At 42.7% G+C, this 23688-nt stretch overlaps 1 protein-coding gene across 2 annotated transcripts; it reads left to right on the plus strand.

Moving 5' to 3' along the window:
* The first annotated feature begins 1113 nt into the window (after window positions 1-1113).
* Fem1b (fem-1 homolog B) lies at window positions 1114-20768 on the plus strand. 2 transcript variants are annotated; one of them, XM_008836370.3, is made up of 3 exons: window positions 1881-2016; window positions 13115-13262; window positions 14771-20768. In XM_008836370.3, the coding sequence occupies exons 2-3, from the start codon at window positions 13252-13254 to the stop codon at window positions 16404-16406; spliced, it is 1647 nt and encodes a 548-aa protein (XP_008834592.1). In that variant the 5' UTR covers window positions 1881-2016; window positions 13115-13251; the 3' UTR covers window positions 16407-20768. The 2 variants fall into 2 exon arrangements, with proteins under 2 accessions (XP_008834591.1, XP_008834592.1); XM_008836369.2 differs by lacking the exon at window positions 13115-13262 and having other exon boundaries at window positions 1114-2016.
* Window positions 20769-23688: the final 2920 nt, after the last annotated feature.

Below are 23688 nucleotides of genomic sequence, written 5' to 3' on the forward strand. Positions count from 1 at the left end.
AATTTGGGAAGTGGCCTGACCCCCCCTCCCCCAATCTAATCCAAGTGCCTCTCCTAAGTGGCCTTCCTACTTCTACTTGTAGTGTCCACACAGCAGCTACAGTGAGCTTTAAAAACAAAACGCTTGTCACTTTCTTACTTAAATCTCTTCCAATGCCAAGAGAGTAAACGGAAACCCTTAGCATAGGTCTTTGTGCCCACATGACTTGCAACCTGCTGACTTCATTCCTTAGAATTCTCTCTATAGTCAGCAGCCACACTGCCCTTTCTGTGCTTACCAGATGGTTCTCTGCTAAGGACTTTTTGTATTAGCTGTTCCCTCTGCTCAGCCTCTGTTCTGGACCACCTGTCATGGAAGCCGCCTCCGACCACCCAAACCGTCTCCTAGCCCACACCAACATCCCTGTTTCATTTGCTTCATAGAAAATGGTAATGATACTAATTCAACTGGTCTTATTTGTCTGCTTCCCCCATAACCAAACAAGTATCGGGAGAGAAGAGACTAAAATTGAATTTCTGATGCTCAGCAAGCCTGGTACATAGTCGACCTATACTATTCCTTGGATAAATGCCCTTTTCAAATCCTGTTTTGTGACGTTATGTGTGCAAACTTCAGGTTCAGAAACTTGCTCTATCCGGATGTGGAACTCGCTTTTCTTCCCAGAACACCTGCCACTTAGCTCTTTATCTTACACACTTAATCCCCATCTCCTAGCAGGGCAGGCCAGGCATTCAGTCCCTTTTCAGAGCAGCGGCTCTCTAGCCCTCCCACATTTCAGGGTGCTAGAAGACACGGCCCTTTTCCTAAAGTGGATCTTTTGGGTGCCTGCTACGTCTTCCTTGCCCTCAACTCCCATTACCAGCACAGAGGATTCCATACTGTCTATAGTAAAACTGGGTGGACTTGAGTTCAGCAACCTCTCTCGGCCTCTGTCCCTGATTAAGAACCCACAGGATTCTGTGGGGGTGAGGAGGCTCCATGCGCCAAGGGCACTGGGGACTTTCAGGCCTGAATCTGGGTAACTGCGCACGGCAGAACCTTGCTTCAGTGGCGCCCTGTTTGCCTGCCGGTCGCTTTAGGAAGGGACACCTACTTAATCGTCCCTCCCGCTTCCTCCCTCCTTCTGGCCATCTCTGCGGAGGCTGCATTCTTCCCGCCCCAAGTTCCGGTGCTGTCCCAGCCGGAGCGCTTCGCGAACACCCACGCGTGGCTCGCGGCAGCCCTCCAGCCAACACTTCCGAGCGTCGGTGTGCGAGCACCTGCGGCTTTTCCTTGGCGCGGGGCCGCGGAGGGCGGGGGCGGAGGCGGTTTCAGGCCTTTAGGCCGCGTAGAGCCGGGCGCTGGGGAGGTGTGCTCACTGCTCGCCATCCCGGGAGCGCGCGGGCGCGGCCCTCTCGGGACCTCAGCGGCGACCCGTAGTTCGGGCACGCGCCTGTCGCAGCCCGCTGGAAGGAGGGGTCCCGCCTGAGGCCCGGGACGGCTGCGGCCATGGATATCCCCTCGGCCCAAGGCCGGTGACTGGGGTCTCAGGGGCGGCCCTGTCCGCCTTCCTCCGCGACGGGCCGGCTCGCAGACGTGCCCCCGGCTGCACTCGGCCACCTCCGCGTCTCCGCCCTCCCTGGGTCGCGCTGCTGCTTGGGCGCGGCGGCTGCGCCCTGTTGAATGGGCTGTGAGGGCCCGGGTCTGAAGTGCTGGCGGACGCGGCCTCCGGGGGCGCAAGGCAGCAGCAGCGGTGGCGACCAAACGGGTGTTGGAGTTGGCGGCGGCCATGGAGGGCCTGGCTGGCTATGTGTACAAGGCGGCCAGCGAGGGCAAGGTGCTCACTTTGGCTGCCTTGCTCCTTAACCGGTCCGAAAGCGATATCCGCTATCTACTGGGCTATGTCAGTCAGCAGGGAGGACAGCGCTCCACGCCCCTCATCATCGCAGCCCGCAATGGGCACGCCAAGGTGGTGCGTTTGCTGTTAGAACACTATCGTGTGCAGACCCAGCAGACTGGCACCGTCCGCTTCGACGGGTAGGTACATCCCAACTCCAGCTTTCTCCGACGCGCGCGGGCCCAGCAAGTCATGCTGCCTCCCCTTCCCCCCCTCACCCTGCCTTCCTTTTCATAGTCCTCCGGTCCCCACGGATGCCCATTTCATCTTCCAAGGCCATGTTTTGCTGCCTTTTCTTCTCGGTCCCTACCCTCTTCTCTCTGTAGGTGGTAGCCGCACCCTGGGTCTTGAGATCGAGTCGTCTTCTGTATTAGTCAGCCGACAAACAGTATGGAGGGGTGGCTGCCTGTCTAGATTTTACATTTATCAGCACTAGCATTGTAGCTGAGATCAGAAATTCACGAGGTTAGCAGTTAAAATCAAGGACTTCTGGTGAGTTATTTAAGCTCCCAGTTTTTCCCCTTCAAGTAATTAGTTTGATCAAGCCAGCCCCCAAGTAGATCGCCGGAACTTTAAAGTCAAAATAAACCCCTAAAGGGAGCGGCAGATGCAGACTTGATAGCGTCATGGCAGCCAGGCATCTCCAGACATGACTCTGACTCTTCCACATTGCTGGCCGGTATTTTGGCTACAAAAGTGGCATTGGACCTGGTATAGAAGTTATGTCATTGTTAAATTACATGTTATCCTGTGACGTGGTGGGAAGACTTCATCATTTAGTGTCTTTCAAAGATTAGTTAAAATTTTTTCTTTGAGATTAATTGTACATATTTTGGGGGCTATGATAACAAGCAGAGTTGTCAGGTTTAGCTTTATCCTCTTCTGTGCTGAAGGATTATGACAGATTACAGTTTCATAAAGATTTTTGCTTCATTAGTTGCATTTGTTTTTGTTGATCTGTGCAAGTAAATAAGCTGTTAATAATTTAGCATAGAGTCAAAGTATAGAAATGTGCAGTTTAGTTTGGGAGAGTAAAAACTGCCTGGCTCAAAATCATGCTTGAAAAGGCATTCTGTTTTGGTTGTTTCTGTTTTTCAAAATAGAGTCTGGCTTTGTAGCCTAGGCTGGCCTGGAACCCTCCATCTTCCTGATTCACCTTCCCGAGTGCTGGGTTTATAGGATTGGATTTTAAAGCATTTTTTTTTTTTTTTTTTTTTTTTTTTTTTAATGACTAGGGTAGTGTTACATTTTGTGGCTTTTTTTAAAGGCTTAAGTAATAAAAGCTTTTTTATTCTGTTTTAGATGAGAGGGAAATGTTCTAGACTGTTAAATGATGAAATGATAGTGGCTGGGTAGTGGCTTATCTCTGGTACCACCTCTGTAGATGTTAGGAAGATGGTGTTGAGCAAAGATGGCAACCTGATTCATGCTTGTTTTTCCTTTCTGGCTCTGTGTCCTCTGTCACTTCCTGCATTCTCACAGCCTTGCCTATACGTGGAGGAATGGAACAGGATGACCTCTGAACTTCCAGCACAATTCCACTGCATAGACACCTGTGTCCATAAAGTTAGGACTCTGCAGTCACAGCTTCCCCAAATGCTACAGCTAAGGAGCTTGCTGAGACCTGGATGTAAGAAAGAGCAGTGGGGAGGAAGATAGATTTATCAGGAGTTTAGAAAGGCTTTGGTTATTGCTGTCTTCTTGGATCATCAAAGAGAAAGGTATCTTGAAGTGGTAATTGAAAGAACCTGATGCTGGGTATGGCTCTGATACATGCTGGTAATCCCAATACTTGGGAGGCAGAGGCAGGAGAATCATTGCATGTTTGAGGCCAGCTTGGTCAGTATAGTGAGTTGCAGGCCAGCTAGGACTATGTAGTGAGACCCTGTTTTTAAAAAACTAAAAAAAAAAAACAAAAAAATAGTTCATGAAGCCCCCGAAACCCTTAGAAATGCAGGGGTGAGACTGCATACTTGAATATCTTGTTCACCATTCTGCACTTGCTAGTGAGATAAAGGGGTTCAGTGAGCAGACAACTGTTGAATACCTGCTGTGTGCCAGGTTGTTGGTAGGGATCTGTATGCAGAGTTAAATGAGAACGTGCTCCCATTCTGGAGGATGACAGTTGAGGGGAACAGAGAGAGCGATACACAAATGAGCAATTGCAGATGCCTTGCCATTTAGGCTTGAGGGATCTTTGCGCCTTCTGAGGGAGAACAAGGGGAGAAGTGCTAGGCTTTGCTGTGGCATCACAGACCACAGACGAGGTAGTATTTGAGCAGTTGATCCCAGCTAGGGCAGTTAAGAAAGAGATGGTGGGATACTGGGAAGATACAGAGATCAGATTTTGATGACATCTGTATAAAACACCAAGAGCCAGGCTGGTGAATGAAATTGCAATCCCAAGTGTTTCTACCATTTGCAATTTTTGCCTGGGTCTTCATTATCTATTTAGGGAATGGATTGTTACAGTTACTAGCTGCTTTGTTAAAGTAGCTTGGTATTTTATTCATTAAATGCCTGATAGGTACAATCCTAAATCACATTCTGTTGAAATGTGAGATCTTGACTTTAAGAAAGGTTACCAATTAAAGAGAAGGATTGAAGCGCATGACTATTTCTCAGCCTACACAGAAAAGTCTGTGAGATGATGATTTTAAAGTTTATCCCAGTGATTTTGACTCAGAACTAGAAAAGGAGAATGTGATTTAAACCCATGATGGTTTATCTTTGCATGCATTTTAGACATTTAGAACCTCTTAGCCCGAATGGTGGGAACACCATAAAGCCTACTCATGTGTTAGAGGCTAGCTTTAAAAAGAAAATTATTTTTGCCGGGCATGGTGGTGCACGTCTTTAATCCCAGCATGTGGGAGGCAGAGGCACTTGGATCTCTGTGAGTTCAAGACTAGCCTGGTCTACATAGTGAGTTCCAGAACAGCTGGGGCTACAGGGAGACCCTGTCTCAAAAACCAAAAAAAAAAAATTATTTTTATTTTATGTGTATGAATGTTTTGCCTGCATGTATGTAAGTGCACCATATGTGCACAGTGCCTGAGGAAGCCAGTAGAGAACATCCCATCTCCCTGGAACCAGAGTTAGAGATGGTTGTTAGCTGTCATGTGAGTGGTGGGACCTGAACTCAGCTCCTGTGTAAGAGCAGCCAGTGCTCTTAACCACTGCACTGTCTCTCTAGTCCCAAAGCTAGCTTAAAAAAAAAAGTGATTTTATGATTTTATTTTAAATTGAGTGTGTGTGGGTATGTGCATGTGTGAATGCAGGTGCCAGCAGAGTCTGGCAGAGAACATTGGAACCCCCAGAGCTGGAGTTACAGATGGGTGTGAGCTGCCTGAGGTGGGTCCTGGGAACTGAACTCCCATCCTGTGTTTGAGCAGTATATGCTCTTAACCACTGGGTCATCTCTCCAGCCCTTAGCTTTTGCTTTTAAAACATTTTTGTGGTGCTGGGGATTCAGCCCAGAGCCTCCTATAGTCTGTTGCCATTTTGCTACATTTCTACCCTGGGATTGGGTTTTGAAAAGTTAATCTATTGCTTTAGATTTCTTTTCACTGTGTGTGAAAGTAGATGTAATGTTTTTAATTTGTAGTTATTTAAGTAACATGTTCACAGGTTTTGAGCAAAATTGTTCATCTATCCTATTTAATATTTTTCTTTAATAATTCTGTTATTTACTTGATACTTACATAGCAAGTCTCACATTTTAACTTCTTCCTGTGCAGCAGTATCCATCTAATTATGGGTTTGATATGCTGTGTTTTGTGTGTATGTGTGTCTGAGACACAGGCATTAAAATAATTTGTGGTGTTGTAGTTACTTTTGAGACGGGGACTTGCTACATAGCTAGGTTGGCCTAGAACTCATAGTCCTCCTTCCTTAGCCTCCCTGGTCCTGGGATTATAGGTGTGTGCTACCAAATCCAGCTTAGGCTTTGTTTAGGTGTATGTGTTCTAATCTGTGTGTTTTAGTTTCTTTTCCTATTACTGTGATAAAATACTCTGACAAAAGTAACTCAAGGGAGAAAGGGTTTTTTTTTTTTTTTTCAGCTCACAGTTTGAAGGTGCATTCATGAGGAAAGTCAAGGTAGCAGGAGCTTGAAGCAGCTGGTCACATGGCATCTATAATCAGGCAGCAGGACTGATGAGTTGGTACTCGGCTTACTTTTTTCTTTCCTTCTTATGCAGTCCAGGACTCAAGCCCAGGTAATAGTACTGCCACTTTCAGTGTGGATCTTCCTGGCTCAACCTGCCTGTCTTCATTTGCTTTCTGTTGGTGTGATAAAACACTGACCAAAACCAACTTGGGGAGGAAGGGGTTTATTTCAGCTTACAGGTTATGGTCCATCATCAAGAGATACCAAGGCAGGAGTCTGAAGGCAGGAACTGAATCAGAGACCATGGAGGACCTCTGCTTACTTGCTTCCAGGCTCAAGTTTAGCTTGCTTGCTTGCTTCCTTCCTTCTTTCTCTCCTTCCTTCCTTCTAAATTTATTTGTACAAGTGTTTTGATTGCTAGTATGTTTATTGGTATGTGTATGTATAGTGCCCACGAAGGCCAGAAGAGGATAACAGAAGTACTATGTGGGTGCTGGGAGTTGAATCCAGGTCCTCTGGAAGAAAAGCAAGTGCTCTTATCCCCTGAGCCACCTCTCTAGCTCCCTTAGCTACCTTTCTTACACAGACCAGGTCCACCTGCCTAGGGATGATACTGCCCACAGTGGGCTGGGTCCCCCTATATCAGTTGGCAATCAAGAAAATGCCTCACAGATGTGGCCTCAGGCCAGCCTGTTGGAGAAAATTCCTCAATTGAAGTTCCCTCTTTCCAGGTATGTCAGGTTGACAACCTAGATTAGCCTTCACACTACCTAATCAACATACTGCCTCATAGGCAAGCCCAGAGGCTCACTATCTCCTCACAGGTGTGCCTGGAGGCTTGCATCTTAGGTGATTCTAGACAAGCCATCACACTGTATTCCACCAACATGCTTTTATAATACTTTAAGAAACTAAAATGGATTCGTAATACAGCCTCAAGGGAAAAGGGACCACCATCTAGATTAATATTATTTGAGATTGTTTTAAAAGCTTACGGCCTAACACGTGAAGACCAGAGTTGTTCTGAAGTGGGAATGAAACTTTAGTTGAGGGTGGGAAGCTACTGAGGGGGCTACAGAAAGGGAATACAACAAAAGCAGGGTACCATGCAGCCATGGAGTATGGTGCCGCCTGGTCTGACTGCTGTGTGCCAGGGTTGTGGGGATCACTTGTTCTTGAAGAGGTTGCTGAGACACAGATCCGGGAGACCAGGACTTGGGAGAGGGCTGAGGCTTTATGTTGAGTGCCAGAGCTAGATGAATGCTATCAATAAATGTCTAGGGAGAGGAAAGGCAGGAGGGCCACACCATCCTTCAACCTCATTTAGAAAGGTAGTAGCCATGTGTATTTCAAGGAACTGCATTTGATCTCATGAATGACTTTAAGGACTTTAGGTAAAGTGCTGATTATATACATCTAATGAATTTTAATTTTCATTTCCAGTGTTTGAACCAAGTATTTCCATTTCAAATTGAACCAGGAAGTCAAGATTAGAAATGCTGTGAAAACTCCATGTCTGAAGTGTACTTTCGTTTTTGAAAAGATTGATCAGATTATAGTTTTTTAATTATAAGATAAAATATATAATAGAGAATTTGCATAACAATTTTGGATTAAGATTAGAAAGATTTTTAAAAAATTATTTTTATGGGGCTGGAGAGATGGCTCAGTGGTTAAGAACACTGGTTGTTCTTGTAGAAGACCCAGTGTCCTAACTCCAGTCCCAGGGGATCTGACAGCCTCTTCTGTCCTCCACCGGCATTGCATGACAAGGATGCACTTACCTACATTCAGGCAATCCATGCATACACATAAAATAAAAATAATAAAAATAAAAAAAAATTATTTTTATTTTATGTGTGTGAGTGTATTGCCTGCATATAGGTAGGTGCACCATGTTGTGCAGTACCTGCGGAAGTCAGAAGAGGGCATTGGATCCCCTGGAACTGGAGTTATGGCTGGTTGTTAGCCACCATGTGGATGCTGGGTATCAAACCCAGGTCCTCTGTAAGAGTAGCCAGTGCTCTTAACTGGTAAGCTATCTTTTCAGCCCCTAGAAAGATTGTTTTTTAAAGATTTATTTGTTTTTGTCTTATGCACATGAGTATTTGCATGCATGTGTCTGTAAGTCATGTGTGTGCCTGGTGCCCACAGAGGCAAGATGAGGGTGTCAGAGCCCCTGGAACTGGAGTTACAGATGGTTGTGACCATGTGGGCACTGAAAACCAAACCTGGGTCCTCTGCAGGAGCAATAAGTGTTTTTAACAACTGAGTCCTCTCTCTAGCCCCAGAGAGCTTTTATATTTTGGCTGTTTTGTTTTGATTTTTGTTTTATTTTGAGATAGTGTTTCCCTGTAGCCCTACCTGGCCTGGAACTCAATATGTAGACCAGGTTGGCCTCAATCTCATTGAGATCTGACACCTGCCTCTGCCTCCTGAGTGCTGGGATTAAAGGCAGGTATCACCACACCTGGCCCCAAAGATCATTTGAAGGTGTTTATTTATTTAATGCTTGTGTATGCCCCATTGGTCAGAGGACAATTCCACCTTGTTCTTGAGGCAGGGTCTTATTCTTTTTGTTGTTGAGCTGTGTGTACGCACTTCTGGCCTGTCCTCTTCATCTTGCTGTAGCAGTGCTGGGGCTGGATTTACAGGTGTAAGCCACCACATCTAGCATTTTAAAATGTGAGTTCCGGGGCTGGAGAGATGGCTCAGCTATTAAGAACACTGACTGTTCTTGCAGAAGACATGGGTTTGAATCCCAGCACCCACATGGCAGCTAACAAGTTCATTGGAGCTCTTTTCTTTCTATGGTGGTGGAGAATTGAAACCAGGCCTCCATGCATGCTTGGCAAGTGTTCTACCATGGAGCTACATCCCCAGCTGCATCCCCAGCCCCATGGGAGCTTTTTTATTAACCAAGTGACTCCCTGTATTTTATTTCTGGGGTGTTTGGTTCTTTTGATATTTTATCTTTGCACCACTGACACAATTATGGTAGTTTTTCTTCCAACTTAATTTTTCTTCAAGATTATCTTAGTTGCATTTCCACATTTAGAGTTGATCTGCCAATTCTTACATGTATACATATATACACACCTGCTAGGATTTTGGTTTGGGTTGCATGAAATATGTAGGTCACTTTGGTGGAAAACTCACATTCTGATATTGTTGAGTATTGCGAATCCTGCTTGGAGTTTCTCCGTTTACTGAGGTTTTCTTCTGTTTGTCTTGGGTGCTTTGTGGTTCTCACTGCAGACATCTTGTACATGTCTCAATTCTCTACTACTAGATATTGTTACATTATTGATAGTATTGCAAATGGTATGCTTTCTTTTTTGGTCTTTTTAAGAAAGGGTCTCCTTGTAGCCCCAGCTGGCCTGGAACTCGCTGTGTAGACCAGGCTGGCCTCAAGCTCACAGAGATCCGATGCCTGCCTCTGTCTTCAGAGTGCTGGGATTAAATATGTACACCACCATGCCTGGCTAATGGTATGCTTTTTAAAAAGAATTAAAAAATTGATTTTGTGTACGTATGTAGTCAGGTGTGTGACATGGTACATGTATGGAGGACAACTTTGTGGCGTGGGTTCTCTCCTTCTACCATTGGTCCTAGGGATGGAACTTGTCAAACTTAGTAGCAAGTGCCTTTACCCACTGAACCATCCCAACAGTCCTTAAAGAATTCTTAAAATTTAGATTTTATATGTATGAGTGCTTTGCTTGCATGTTTGTAAGTGCACCATGTGCATGAAATGTCCATGGAGATCAGAAGAGAGTATTGGATCCCTTGGAACTGGAGTTACAAATAGGAGCCACCATGTGGGTGCTGGGAACCGAATCCAGGTCCTCTACAAGAGCAGCCAGTGCTCTTAACAGCTGAGCCATCTCTCCAGCCCCACAAATGGCATGTTTTGACAGTAAAAGATTTTTCATTGAATTTGTATATATGGTGAAAATGAAAATGTACTCAGTGAATTTTAATTAGACAACTGTTAGTAAAACATCTGGCGCACGCCTTTAATCCCAGCACTTGGGAGGCAGAGGCAGGCGGATCTCTCTGAGTTTGAGGCCAGCCTGGTCTCTGTTACAGAATCCAGGCCAGCAGCAGCTACAGGGAAACCTTGTCTCAAAAACCATTGGTCTAAATTTTACTTGGGGCTGAAGAGGTGACTCAGTGATTAAGAGCACTGTTCTTGAGGAGGACCCAGGTTCAGTTCCTAGCACCCATGTGGCATCTAACAACCATCTGTAACTCTGGTTCCAGGGGATTTGATGCCCTCTTCTGGCCTCTGTGTGCATCACCTGTATGTGGTGCACCTACATACATGCAAATAAAACACTCATACACATAAGATAAAAATAAATAAAAATTTATTATTATTTTTCCCCTTCTTTTGATGATGATGATGATGATGATGATGATGTGTGTGCGTGTGTGTGTGTGTGTGTGTGTGTGTGTGTGTCTAGGCTGGTCTAGAACTTGCTGTGTAGCTCAGGGTCTCAAACAGGCAATCCTCTTGCCTCAGACTCCTGAGTACTAGGATTACAGGTATGTACCACCATGCCTGGCTTTGACTAATTTCTTAGGTTTTTTTCTGTTGTTTTGTCTTTTGTATTTTTGTCTGGTGCTGGGGATCCAATCCAGGGCATTGCACATGCAAGGTAAGTGCTCTATCACTGAACACTCAGCCTCCAAATTGCAATTTTTTAAGTTTAAGAAACATTTTTGTTGATTCATGAATTTCATATGATGTATTTTGATTATATTCAGACCCCTTCTACACCGCCCCCATTTCATGTCTTCCTATTTGCAAATGGAAAACCCCATCTGTTTTATACATCTGAACTAGGTGTCAGAGAAATCATATCTCATTAGAAAGTCTGTGATCTATAATTCTTTCACACAGATGTGCCAAAGTAGGGACCTACTACTCCCTTTCCTCCTTTGTATGTGGTTTTGGGTCAGAATATGCCCAGGTTTCTTGAAATGGGATTTTTACACTTGTTTTCTGTTTCTCTTACACACTACTTTGGATTGTCAAGTAGGGATTTCTCTTCTCCAGTGATCAGAAATGTACTTGAGTTTCCTCATCAAAGTCAGTTGTTTACAGACCCTAGTACATACAGGTTAGTTACACATTGGCCGTTTTCAGGCCTCACCCACAATCACTGTGATCCAACAAGTTGATTCCCCTCAGGGTTTTGTTGTGGGTAAAAGCAGGTCCTCACAGCAGGCAGAAATCAGCTCACAGGACTCCACTCCAAGATTGTCTGAGTGGCAGTTAGAAGGTTTCATGGCTTCATATGACAGTTTTATACTAGTGTCTTCTAGTTTATTTTCTGAAATTTGTAGCCTTCTCAGATTCCTAATGTTGTTGAGGACAGCAGTCAGGTCTTGATAGTCACTAGATGATGATGGTCAGCCAACCCATGGGTTCTGGGTGTCGCCAGGCCGGCTAGGCTTTGCCCATTGTGGTGTGGTTCTGCCATCTTGGCTCTCCAGTTATTTTCTGTCTTACTTGCAAAGTCCTGAGTTCAGAATTCTGAGATCAATATAGAAACATCAAGATTCTTGATAAAATGAAGAGGCCCAGAGTCATGTTTTAAGTCTTTGTGCCAAGAGTTGCCATTGCCAACACCATTGCGTCAGTGTCTGTGACTGTGTCAGCACCATCTTGACTCCCAGTTCTTTTCTTTCTTACTTGCCAAGTCCAGAATTTTGAGCTCACTATAGAAACACCTACGGTCAGGGGAATATTCATCTTGTGTGCTAAGGTTCCTCACTGGGTTCAGCACATGCATCCAGTCTCTTGGGGGCCGTTGTACCCTGGGCATGTCTCCATCTTAATCTCCAAAAATCCCTAATGGCATTTTTAAAATGCTTCCTGAAAATTTTGGGCCTGCAAGATGGCTTAGCAGGTAAATATGCTTGCTGCCATGCCTGAGGATCCTCAGGACCCACATGGTAGAGGGAGAGAACTGAGTCCTGTAAGTTGTCTTCTGAAATCCACATGTACACGTGGCATGCATGTACTTGTGTGCACATACACACAAATAAGTGAAATGTAATAATTAAAATTTAAAAGAAACTTCAAAGGACTTAGGAATTTTTTGAGATACATCTTACATATACTTAAATACTCTTAAGTGTACAGGTTGTCAAGTATTTTCCTCTTAAGTTCCCATCCATGTGGATGTCACCCATATCAAGAGACAGGGTATTTTTAGTGCCTCCAAACTGCCTTCTAGTCAGCCATAATCCTCCCCATTGATGACATTATTAGTGAGAAAGTCTTTTCTTTCTTTTTCCTTTCTTTTTGAGACAGGGTGTCCCTGTAGCCCCAGCTGGCCTGCAACTTGCTATATAGACCAGGCTGGCCTCGAACTCACAGAGATCCACCTACCTCTGCTTCCTGAGTGCTGGGACTAAAGGCGTGTGCCACCATACTCAGCAGGTTTTTTTCTTATAAATATCTTGTGTCATTATTTGAAACTGAAGAAGTAATTGATTGAATTATTACAAGGTGCATTTCATTTTTAGCAAAAGTGATAGAGGGTATTGTTTTTGTGATATTAACTGGGATAAGCTATGATCTTTCTATGTCTTAGTTCATTTTGTGTTGCTGTAGCAAAATACCCAAGACTGGGTAACTTATAAAGAATGGAAATTTATTTCTCATAGTTCTGGAAGCTGGAAAGTCCCAGATGAAGGTTTTGGGATTTGGTTGTTTGGTGAAGGCTGCATCCTTCAGAGAGGCATGTTCTCTTTCCACTTAGTGGAAGGCAGACAGGCAAGTCAGTTCACCACTGCAAGAAGCCTCTGATAAGGGCTATAATTTCAAGGAGGAATGGAGGAGCCCTTGCCTTATTGGTTAACACTGAGCTTTGGAGAGAGACATTTAGGCCATAGCATCATGGGAGTTGACTCTTTCACCTCGTGGGAACTGTAATTTGACCTTCATTACAACATAAGGTTATGCAGCAAGTAACTCATTAGTGAGAATTTTGGTTTGCTTAGCTGTTCTAGTGAGTAATTCTTTGGTTGGTCCTTTTTCTTAATATTGTTGTGTATACTTACTGGTTGTAGTACAATAATTCTAAATATCTAACAAAAGCCTGTTTTAGATTTCATGAAACCGTCATTGGTCGGATTAAAAACTGGGAAAAAGAGATTGGAGAAAAACTGGAAGTGGAAAGGTCAGAAAGACTAGACTTGTTCAAGAGTCTGGCTTTGTGTAAGTTGGAGACTTTGCACGTACCAGATGCTCAGTAGGTAGGTGCTACTGTTGGAAAAGATGCCTGGTCAGATTTCCAAGTGCTAGTTGTTTTCTGCTGTTAGTATTTTCCCCATAATGATTTGCTTCAGGAACATACAGGGGGATATACATGCACACAATACATGAGCGCACACAAGACACAATGCACACACATGAAATTTAAAAACTTTTAATTTGGGGGGCTGGAGAGATGGCTCAGCAGTTTAAAAGTATTGGCCACTCTTGCATAGGACTTGGGTTCAGTTCCTGGCACCCATATGATGGCTGACAATGGTATGTAGCTCCAGTTCCCGGGGATCTGGCGCCCTCTCTGACTTTCCAGGCATTGCACACATATGATGCACTTACATACATGCAGGCGAAACACTCATATACATAAAGTAAAAAAAAATCTTAAACTTTTAATTTGGGACATAACATACTAAGAAAAGCACATTTATTACAATGCATTAAATCAGAAGTGAGCATTATTAGTTTAATCCGTCTCCATTGTGTATCCTACCAGTCCATATTTTTCCCAAAAGAACACTAACTTGTAATACGACAGGCAGTTGTGTGACGGTCATAATACGCGCTGTGTGTTTGACTTCTTTTGAGCTGTCTGTCAAATGGAGCAGTAATTGTGTCATTCTCATTGCTGTGGTGGGAAAACTAATTAATTAGCTCAGGTAATTTTAGGGAAAATTCTCTGTTACTTTTTAGTTTTTTTCGCCCTAAAGCAGTATCTAACACATTATTATGTAGGGACTGGAGTTGTTTTCCTAACTGGGAAAACTGTGGCACCTGGAGGATGCTGTGCTCTGAAAAGTTAGTGTATCCCATGTAGTGAAGGTGGTACAGACCTCCAACATTGACTCTGTGTTTGCTTGCTTTTCTTTCCTTTTTAAAATCTTTGTGTGTGTGTATGTGTACACTCCATGGCCCACGTGTGGAGATCAGAGGACAACCTTGGGGCACTGGTCCTCACCTTCCACTTTGAGACAGGGTTGTTTTATTGGCTGCACTGGGCTAGCTGGTGCGTGAGCTTCTGGGCTTCTGTCTCCCTTGCCCATCTGAGAGTAGGAGCAATTGGATTGCAGACACCCAGCTCCTCCCCTCCTGGCCTCATGCATTCTGGAGGTTCAGACTCAGACCCTGACTTGCAGAGCGAGTGCTTTACCCACTTAGACGTCTTTCTAGCCCTTCCTCTGTGTTCTCTGAAATGTATTGTTGCTAGTACAGAGTAGATGATTCTTTAATTTTTAAAAAAAAACCGTACCTTAGAAATAACAGTAATATTTTTTGAGTCCATACTAAGTACTGGGTAAAGTGCTTTTTGTTGAAATTATCTGTTTTTATTTTCACTAAATGTTTTAATGTTCTGGAGAGTGAGGGCTAAGTCAGTGCAGATAGATATGTCCTTTTAATGAGCTAGAGACCTTGCCCTGTTGTCTGATTACTTTTTAGCATTTTGGGGTCTGTGGTCCCCTTGTCTTTGTCTGACTGTTTGTTCTTATGTGTATAGGTATGTCATTGATGGAGCCACTGCACTTTGGTGTGCTGCAGGAGCTGGACACTTTGAAGTCGTTAAACTTCTTGTCAGCCATGGAGCCAACGTGAACCATACCACAGTAACTAACTCGACTCCCCTACGGGCAGCATGCTTTGATGGTAGACTGGACATTGTGAAATATTTGGTGGAAAATAATGCTAACATCAGCATTGCCAACAAGTATGACAACACCTGCCTGATGATTGCCGCATATAAGGGGCACACTGATGTGGTCAGGTACCTCTTAGAACAGCGTGCTGACCCTAATGCTAAAGCACACTGTGGAGCCACAGCCTTGCACTTTGCAGCTGAAGCTGGGCACATCGACATCGTCAAAGAGCTGATAAAATGGCGAGCCGCCATAGTGGTGAATGGCCATGGGATGACACCATTGAAGGTAGCTGCCGAGAGCTGTAAGGCTGATGTTGTTGAATTGTTGCTCTCTCATGCCGATTGTGATCGCAGAAGTCGGATTGAAGCCTTGGAACTCTTGGGTGCCTCCTTTGCAAATGACCGTGAGAACTATGACATCATGAAGACATACCACTATTTATATTTGGCCATGTTGGAGAGGTTTCAAGATGGTGATAATGTTCTTGAAAAGGAGGTCCTCCCGCCCATCCATGCTTACGGGAACAGAACTGAATGTAGAAATCCTCGGGAACTGGAGTCCATTCGGCAGGACAGAGATGCACTTCACATGGAGGGCCTCATAGTTCGAGAACGGATTTTAGGTGCTGACAATATTGATGTTTCCCACCCCATCATTTACAGAGGGGCTGTTTATGCAGATAACATGGAATTTGAACAGTGTATCAAGCTGTGGCTTCACGCTCTGCACCTCAGGCAGAAAGGTAATAGGAATACCCACAAGGATCTTCTGCGCTTTGCTCAAGTTTTCTCGCAGATGATACACTTGAATGAAACTGTGAAGGCCCCTGACATAGAGTGCGTTTTGAGATGCAGTGTCTTAGAAATAGAGCAGAGTATGAACAGAGTGAAGAATATCTCAGATGCTGACGTCCACAATGCCATGGACAACTATGAATGCAATCTCTACACCTTTCTGTATTTGGTGTGCATCTCCACCAAAACACAGTGCAGTGAAGAAGATCAGTGTAAAATTAACAAGCAGATCTACAACCTGATTCATCTTGACCCTAGAACTCGGGAAGGCTTCACCTTGCTTCATCTTGCTGTCAACTCTAATACCCCAGTTGACGATTTCCACACCAATGATGTCTGCAGCTTTCCAAATGCACTTGTCACAAAGCTCCTGCTGGACTGTGGTGCCGAGGTGAATGCTGTGGACAATGAGGGGAATAGCGCTCTGCACATTATTGTTCAGTATAACAGGCCCATCAGTGATTTCCTGACCTTGCACTCCATCATCATCAGCCTCGTGGAAGCTGGCGCTCACACTGATATGACCAACAAGCAGAATAAGACTCCTCTAGACAAAAGTACAGCGGGGGTATCTGAAATACTACTTAAAACTCAAATGAAGATGAGTCTCAAGTGCCTGGCTGCCCGAGCAGTTCGGGCTAATGACATTAACTACCAAGACCAGATCCCCAGAACTCTTGAAGAGTTTGTTGGATTTCACTAAGTGACTGGATATGTAAAATTGTTTAATGTGGTGCTAAAAAGTAAAGGACTTTAATCACAGACAATAGAATTATGTGTTCATAAATTCTACTTTTCTTTCCACTGTCCTTTCAACCCATGCTTCCTTAGTTCTGTTTTGGTCTTCTTGCCTCAGATGGGAATTGATTTCAGCACACTAAACAAAGTGACATTGTTTAGTTGTTAACAACTGTAAGGTGTTTGGACATTAGTTGTTTCTTTTCTTTTTCTTTTTTTTTTTTTTTAGGGACGAATGTAAGGTATTGTGTAATGGGGGCATTTGTGATTTAAAGTTGATGATGTTTTAAGCAGCTGCCTATAAAAGTATTTCTGTTATGCTGATACCAGCATGTTACCCATGCAGCAGTTTCAAGGATTTCATGAAGAAGAAACTAAAGCAGAACCTTAAAAGTCATGGGAGATGCAGGTGCTTTGCCAAGTTGCTGTGGGTGGTTCTCACTCCCATGCATTTGGAGTGTACAGTTCCATTTTAATATCAGGAGGACTTGAAACACTTCACTGCTGATTAGTAATTTGAAAAAAGATGTGCACACGTTTATAAAGCTAAATCCATCGGAATTGCTGCATTATTCTGGATAGTGTCTTCTAAGTGGTAGTCTTAAACCAACCTTTCAGAGTATTGCTAGACTCCGCCTTTAGGCTTGAATTCTTCCAAAGTCTCTTTTAATGATGTATCTAAATTGCAGTTATCTGCATTTGATTTGGTTCTCAGACCAAATAATGCTGTGTTTTCTTAAGAAATAAGTTGTCACAGTATAGCTATACAGTTGATTTCTGTCCCCTTGTAGCCCTTTCTTCTTGTGTTGTAGGTTTTAAAAATTGAAGACTACTTTTCCAAAGGGCATGTCTTTCTCCTTAGTTAGATGTAAGATGAAAAGGAACAAGGACATTTTTAATGTGTTTTTACTTAGTCCATTGTAAGGCATAGGAAAACCAGGAATATGGCATAGGAAATTAAGTATTTGATGAGGAAAGTGATTCTCAATGCCACATGAAAGGTATTTCTCACAGCTGCAAGTTTTCTACTACAGAGTGTGGTACACAGGTCTTTAATCTTTTGCTTTCTTTTAACAGCACCATTTCAACTATCATACCGAAAGTGTGTTCTGTGATTATCGCTTTAGCAGTCCAGAATCAAGTAAAAGGAACACACCTGTTTCTACTGATGCTGGAAAAGATGGAAAGTAAAATTAGTTGCACCTGTCATTTTTCTCTAGTGCCAAATGAATGCCTTAGCCACCCTTAGTGCATGGTACTGTAAGTGAAGACCTGCAGCTGCTTTTTTTCCTTTAGTGAAAAGCATTATAGCAATGCAACGTCAGATACAAACTTTAAACAACCTGTAAAATCTCAATGAACATTTTACACATGAATATTGCTTTGTAAAATACACGAGAAAGGTTGCAGTTGGATCAGTATGAAACGACCACGCCAAAATCAGCACCTAGGGCCTTAAATAGAGACGCCCACAAAGTGAAATACTGGCAAGGGTAGGAGAGATTTGAAAACGTTCCTCCTCCAAGGATGAAGCAAGTTGCTGCTTTGTGTGTTTTCTTGCTTCTGTTAGGAATGTTTTGATGGTGAATTCTTCCATGGTAATAGATTTCTGATTTCCTAACTTGAGAGTTTACACGGAAGGTTTTTAGGATGGTTTAAATGAGGAGTTATTGGAATGATCCCTAATTTGGAAACTACTGACCTTGACCCTTCTGGTGTGAATCAAGGGAACATTGCAATCTTGCTCTGGCAGCTCTCAGTGGCCTGGAAGAGAAAATGCGCTTCTCAAGGTGAGTAACTCAAGCTTCTTCCATGGTGCAGTCAGGCCTTTCCTTTTCAGACTATAAGGCCTGCATGTGGACAGTCTGAGGGTTAGTTGTGATACTTGGTATTCAGTTGGTTCCATTTTTAACGTATATGAGTTTTAAACACCAAAACTTAAAAATACCAGATAATGTTGCATGTTGTAAAAATACATTTCTTCCCCTTCACTACCCAGGACCAACACTGTTTTTAGACATTATTTATGAAATGAGGATAATGATTCTATGTACATATTCAGACATCAAAGTTTAAAGACAGTTTTTGAAGAAGGGAAGACTGGATGCTGGAAAAGTAAACTAATGCTAATTTAAAAGCTGACAGTTGGAGAAAAAACTTGAAGACAACAGAATTAACTGAACTGTGCTAACGGTAACTTGATTTTGTTTAAACTACAGTAGTATGTTGTGCAGTCTCTCGCTAAGGATCTACTCCTGTCTCTGTAATATTCAAATGCGCTGTGTGAAACACCTGTATAAAACTGTTCTTGAAACAAGTGATCTACATGCCTGGTTTTTACATTGTTTTTGGTAGAATTCTTTTAAAATATGCTTAGCCAAACCATAAACTTTGTAAAAGGAAAATAAACATGTGACAGGTGAGAGCTCCACAGCCTAGCTCCCTGGGTGACTTCCTGTGCAGCCCCTTTTGTCATTGATGTTTCTTATTGGTAGAATTATGCTTTGAACTGTAACTCTTCCTTGATAGCATTAGAGGTTTTCCCGGAATACTTCTCTGTCATATTAAATTCTCACATAAATCTGGATGAACTGGGAATGCAGGAGGATGCTCTTATTTGCAAATCATGAAACTGAAGTGGATTTTTTTTTACTAGAGTTGGTGGAATTGAACTTGCATTTCAGTGACTAACTCAAGGCTGGGCAGCAATCCATCCCCTCACTTGGTGAAGGGGAACTGACTCTTGACACCATAGCTTCTTACAGTCCACCCTGAATTGCTCTCACAGCCTAACCATCTTAAGGTTCTCTGCTGTGGGGACTTCAAACACACAAACCAAAAAGCGGACCATCTGCAAGCTTTGGTTTTGCTAGTTTATTATTAGTAATTGATTAATGGCAATTGTGAAGACTTGGGTATGAAAGTGTTGTTTGAAGTAAAATAGGATTTGGGAGCAACGATTCCCTAAATGTCAACACTGTATTTGACAAATGTTTCTGAAAATTAACAATTCCAGAGAGCAGTTCTCTGTTAACAGTTTTTGCTGCAGTTGAGGCAGCTACTCTGGGAATCAGACTACTTTGGATAATTCAAGTGGAAGAACTTCCTTGTTGGAATAGGGCAGCCTGAGTGAGTTTTCAGACCTTGGGTTACAGCTCGCTGGTTTAGAAGCAGCAATGGCTGCACTAGTGAGCAGGTGGATGAGAGTAAAGGCCTTGTTGGGCAGAGTTGGTGTAAAAATCTGAAGTGTTTTTTTTCAGGTAGCCAGATGTGGGTGCACAGACGGGTGTGCTGTTCTTCTCACTGACTACACTTACTGTAATATTAATGGGCGAGTGATCTACATTTCTACCTTATGCTCTGTGAAATGATTTCAGTCCAGATTCTGAGCTGTACTCATTCCTGCTTTGAAAACACACAGCTCTGTTCTGGAGATCATCTCTTGAAAGCCACTCTCTTGGGCTTTCCTAGATGTTTTTGGCAGACACGCCCAAACCTTCAGATGGGCTGGGGTGCATAGCATCCCCCTTCCCAACTATACTACACTGACAGTGGTGATACATTAATTTTTACAACTGTAAAGTAAATGTCTCTAGTCCTAGATCTGTGGAGTGTACCTTTGTGTTAATGTGTAGGGAAGGGACAGTGGCTTGATGGTTGTAGGGAGTGTATCTTTGATGTATGTGCAGGGGTGAATATTGCTAAATTGTTGACAGCTTTCCTTTAGGGATGAGTCGTGGGATGGATGACCTCATCAGAACAATGAAGGAACAAGATGCAAGCTTCAAGGAAGAAGCCAACGGGTTTTGTGTCTATTTTTTTCAGGTGTTATGAAATGTATGCATGGCTTTTTTTCGTTGTTGCTCAGTAATTGGTAGAGGAGAAAAGAGGAGGGTGAAAACCCTTCAGCTTTCTTAACCAGTTTTTCTCAGAGGTACACAGCTGGGGAGTAAAATCTGGCCTTAACCTCGTGGCAAGATCCTGTCCTTTGTAATATTCACCCCATCCTGCAGTCCTCCCCTAGAGCTACATGTTGTATTCTAGTAATTCACTGTGCTTTATAACAAGCCAATGATGTCATTCTATCGTGCACTTTTGTCAAACCATTTGTGTGACTTTAATAAACATAGTAACTTTGCTGACTGCACCAGAGGTCAATCAGTGATTTATATATTGCATGATGTCTTCTGTTTGAGTTTGACATGTAGAATCATTTTTTATTTCATGGCCATTGACAGTCCTAATAACTCAGCTAATTTGAAACTAACAACCTTGCTGTGTAAAAGGAGAAATGGTGTTGTGTTCAGTAAATGTTTGAAACAAAGTATCTTGAGGTTTGTGTCTTTATTGTTCAATGTGAGATGATCTTTTGTTGGGTTCATTTAAAAAGAGTTGTTGAAGTTATACATGTGTATGGAAAAAAATTCCTATATTAAAGGAATGTTCAAACAGTAAAGAAAAGTTCTCATCTCTTCCGTTTCCCATCTGGATTCATAGAGGCAGCCATTACAAAATAGTTTTAGTAGTTTCCCATATATTTTTGGGGCAAATATGTACCATTTCTTTTCATTTAAAAATGCAAGTGGGCTTCATCTTTGCTACTTAATGTATCTATATATATAATTTTAAAAGCCACAACTTTATAGCATTTACTTCTATGAATGGTCTTAAAATCTATTGAACCAGATTTTGTTGATGGGCATTTAGGTTTTCAGGTTCTGATATTCTAGGTAAGGCTACAGTGAACATTCTTGTGTGTAATAGTTACTTGTTTGTTTCTAGCCCTGGGCCTTCTTTTAATGTCTGTGTGTCTACAGTTCTGACAGATTGTCACATTGCCTTCCACCTTCCCTGCTCCTATATTGACCTCATCTTTTTTTTTTTTGGCCAGGATGATTAATGAAAAATAGTACTTTTAGGTTTTTTTTTTTTAAATTAGTGTATTTTTATTTTATGTGTTTTGTCTGCATGTATGTAAGTGCACCACATGTGTGCAATGCCTGCGAAGGGCAGAAGAGGGCATTAGATCCCTTGGAACTGGGGTTACAGATAGTTGTTAACCACCAAGAAGATGCTGGGAACTGAACCCAGGTCCTCTGCAAGAACAGCCAGTGTCCTTAACTGCTGAGTCATCTCTCCAGCCAGTACTTTTAGGTTTTGCTATATGTTCCTTGAATAAACTCACACACGCACAATTTGTATTTGAACAATGGTCTTTTTCTTTATATCTATTAGAAATTCTGTGGAAATTGAAAGACGTTTTGCCATTTGACAGTTTTTTGTCTGGGTGTGATGGCGCATGCCTTTAATCCCAGTACTTGGGACCCAGAGGGAAGCCAGTCTATGAGAGATCAAGGCCAGCCTGGTCTATGTAGCGAGTTCCAGACTCAAAAAGACTGAAGAAAAAAAAAAAAGTGTGTTTTTTAAATGGTTTCAGAAGTTTACATTTTAAAATTACATTTGTGTGTGTGTGTGTGTGTGTGCATGTGGAAGTCAGAGGACATCTTTTGGAAGTCATTTATTTCCTTCTACCACACAGGACCTGGGGATTGGACTCAGGCTTGCTTGACAGCAAACACCTTTATGTACTGAGCTCTCCTACCAGCCCAAGGTTGATATTTTTATGTTGTCAAATTTACCACAATTTTTAGTGGATTCTGAATTTTGTATCCTGCTTGTCAGGCTATCATCATTCTAAGATCTTTAAAAAGTTTTTTAAAATATTTTATTGTTTTTCTTGTGTGTGTTTGTGTATTGCCTGCATGTATGAAAGTGCATCCATGTTGTACATGCTCACAGAGGTCAGAAGAGAGCATTGGATTCCCCTGGACCTGGAGTTAGGGATAGTTGTTAGCCACCGTGTGGGTGCTGGGAATTGAACCCTGGTCCTCTGCAAGAGCAGCCAGTGCTCTTACCCACTGAGCCAACTCTCCACCCCAATTCAAGATATTTTAAATGGTATATTCTCTATATAAAATAGAGAAATGTTTATGCCTTCTTTCTTCCTATTTAAAAAAATAAAAAAAATTATTACTTTATGTGTATTGCTTGCATGTATGTAAGTGCAAAGGCAGCCAGTTCTCTTAACAGTTGAGCCATCTCTCCAGCTCCTTTACTCCTATTCTTTAAAAATTTGAAAAAAGGCCGGGCATGGTGGCGCATGCCTTTAGTTCCAGCACTTGGGAGGCAGAGGCAGGTGGATCTCTGTGAGTTCAAGGCCAGCCTGGTCTACACAGTGAGTTCCAGGCCAGCTGAGGCTACAGGGAGACCGTCTCAAAAAGACCCCCCCAAAAAAAAGTTATTTAAATTTTTATTGAAAACATTAAAAAAAATTATGTTTTTGTGAGTTTATGTGCACCATGTGTGTAGGTGCCCAAGGAGGCCAGAATAGGATGTCAGATCTCCTGGAACTGGAGTTGCAGGTCATTGTGAACCACCCGATGTGAGTGTTGAGAACCGAACTCACAAGAGCAGTGTGTGCCCTTAACCAAGGAGCCATCTTTCCTACCCCTGATTTAAACTTTTGACCTACCAGCAATTTATTTTGACATAAGTATTGAGCTAACCAAGGAAGTATTAATTATTTCCCATGATCTGAATTATAAATTGCCATAATGTCTTTTTCTCAGTTCCCTATTCTATTCTGTTGACCTATAAGTACAGTGGAGCTCTGAGGAATATTGTTGGGGTTCAAATAGTGGCTCAGCCCCTTACTAGCTCTGTGAGTGGATTACTTTTCTGTATGACCCTCGGCTTTTAAAAATTGGAACAGTAATATTATCTAACTTGTACTGTGATGAACAAATGAGACAATTAAAATGCTTAACGTAGTGCCTGATAGATAGTGAAATGCCTGGCAAAAAAGTATTTTAGGTAGGCTGGTATCTCTTCATTTGTCCTGTGTGTGTGCCTGCATGTCTGTGTGTGATAAGCTCTTTGTTGTATGTTCAAATGATTTTGTTTAACACTGAATCAGCAGATTAATTCAAACTTATTTGTAAAACCACCCCCATCTTTTTTTTTTTTTTTTTTGAGGCAGTCTTGTAGCCCCAGCTGGTCTCAAACTCAATATGTAATATGGATGACCTAGAACTTCTGATCCTCCTGCCTCTACCTCCCAAGTGTTGGGATTGTAGGTGTGTACCACCATATCTGGTCAGTGTATATGGTAATGTGAATCGAATACAGCTCTTTATGTGTGCTAGGCAAGGACTTGACCAACTGAACCATATCCCCAACCCCCTTTT

The sequence above is a fragment of the Nannospalax galili genome, unplaced genomic scaffold, assembly GCF_000622305.1.
Source record: "Nannospalax galili isolate Female #2095 unplaced genomic scaffold, S.galili_v1.0 scaffold54, whole genome shotgun sequence".
NCBI lineage: Eukaryota > Metazoa > Chordata > Mammalia > Rodentia > Spalacidae > Nannospalax > Nannospalax galili.

Excerpts from the sequence above, each read along its gene's own strand:
- Fem1b (XM_008836369.2), top strand. The coding sequence starts at position 1,769 with ATGGAGGGCCTGGCTGGCTATGTGTACAAGGCGGCCAGCGAGGGCAAG. Across the intron at positions 2,017-14,770 it reads GGCACCGTCCGCTTCGACGG|GTATGTCATTGATGGAGCCA; the intron begins GTAGGTACATCC and ends TTATGTGTATAG.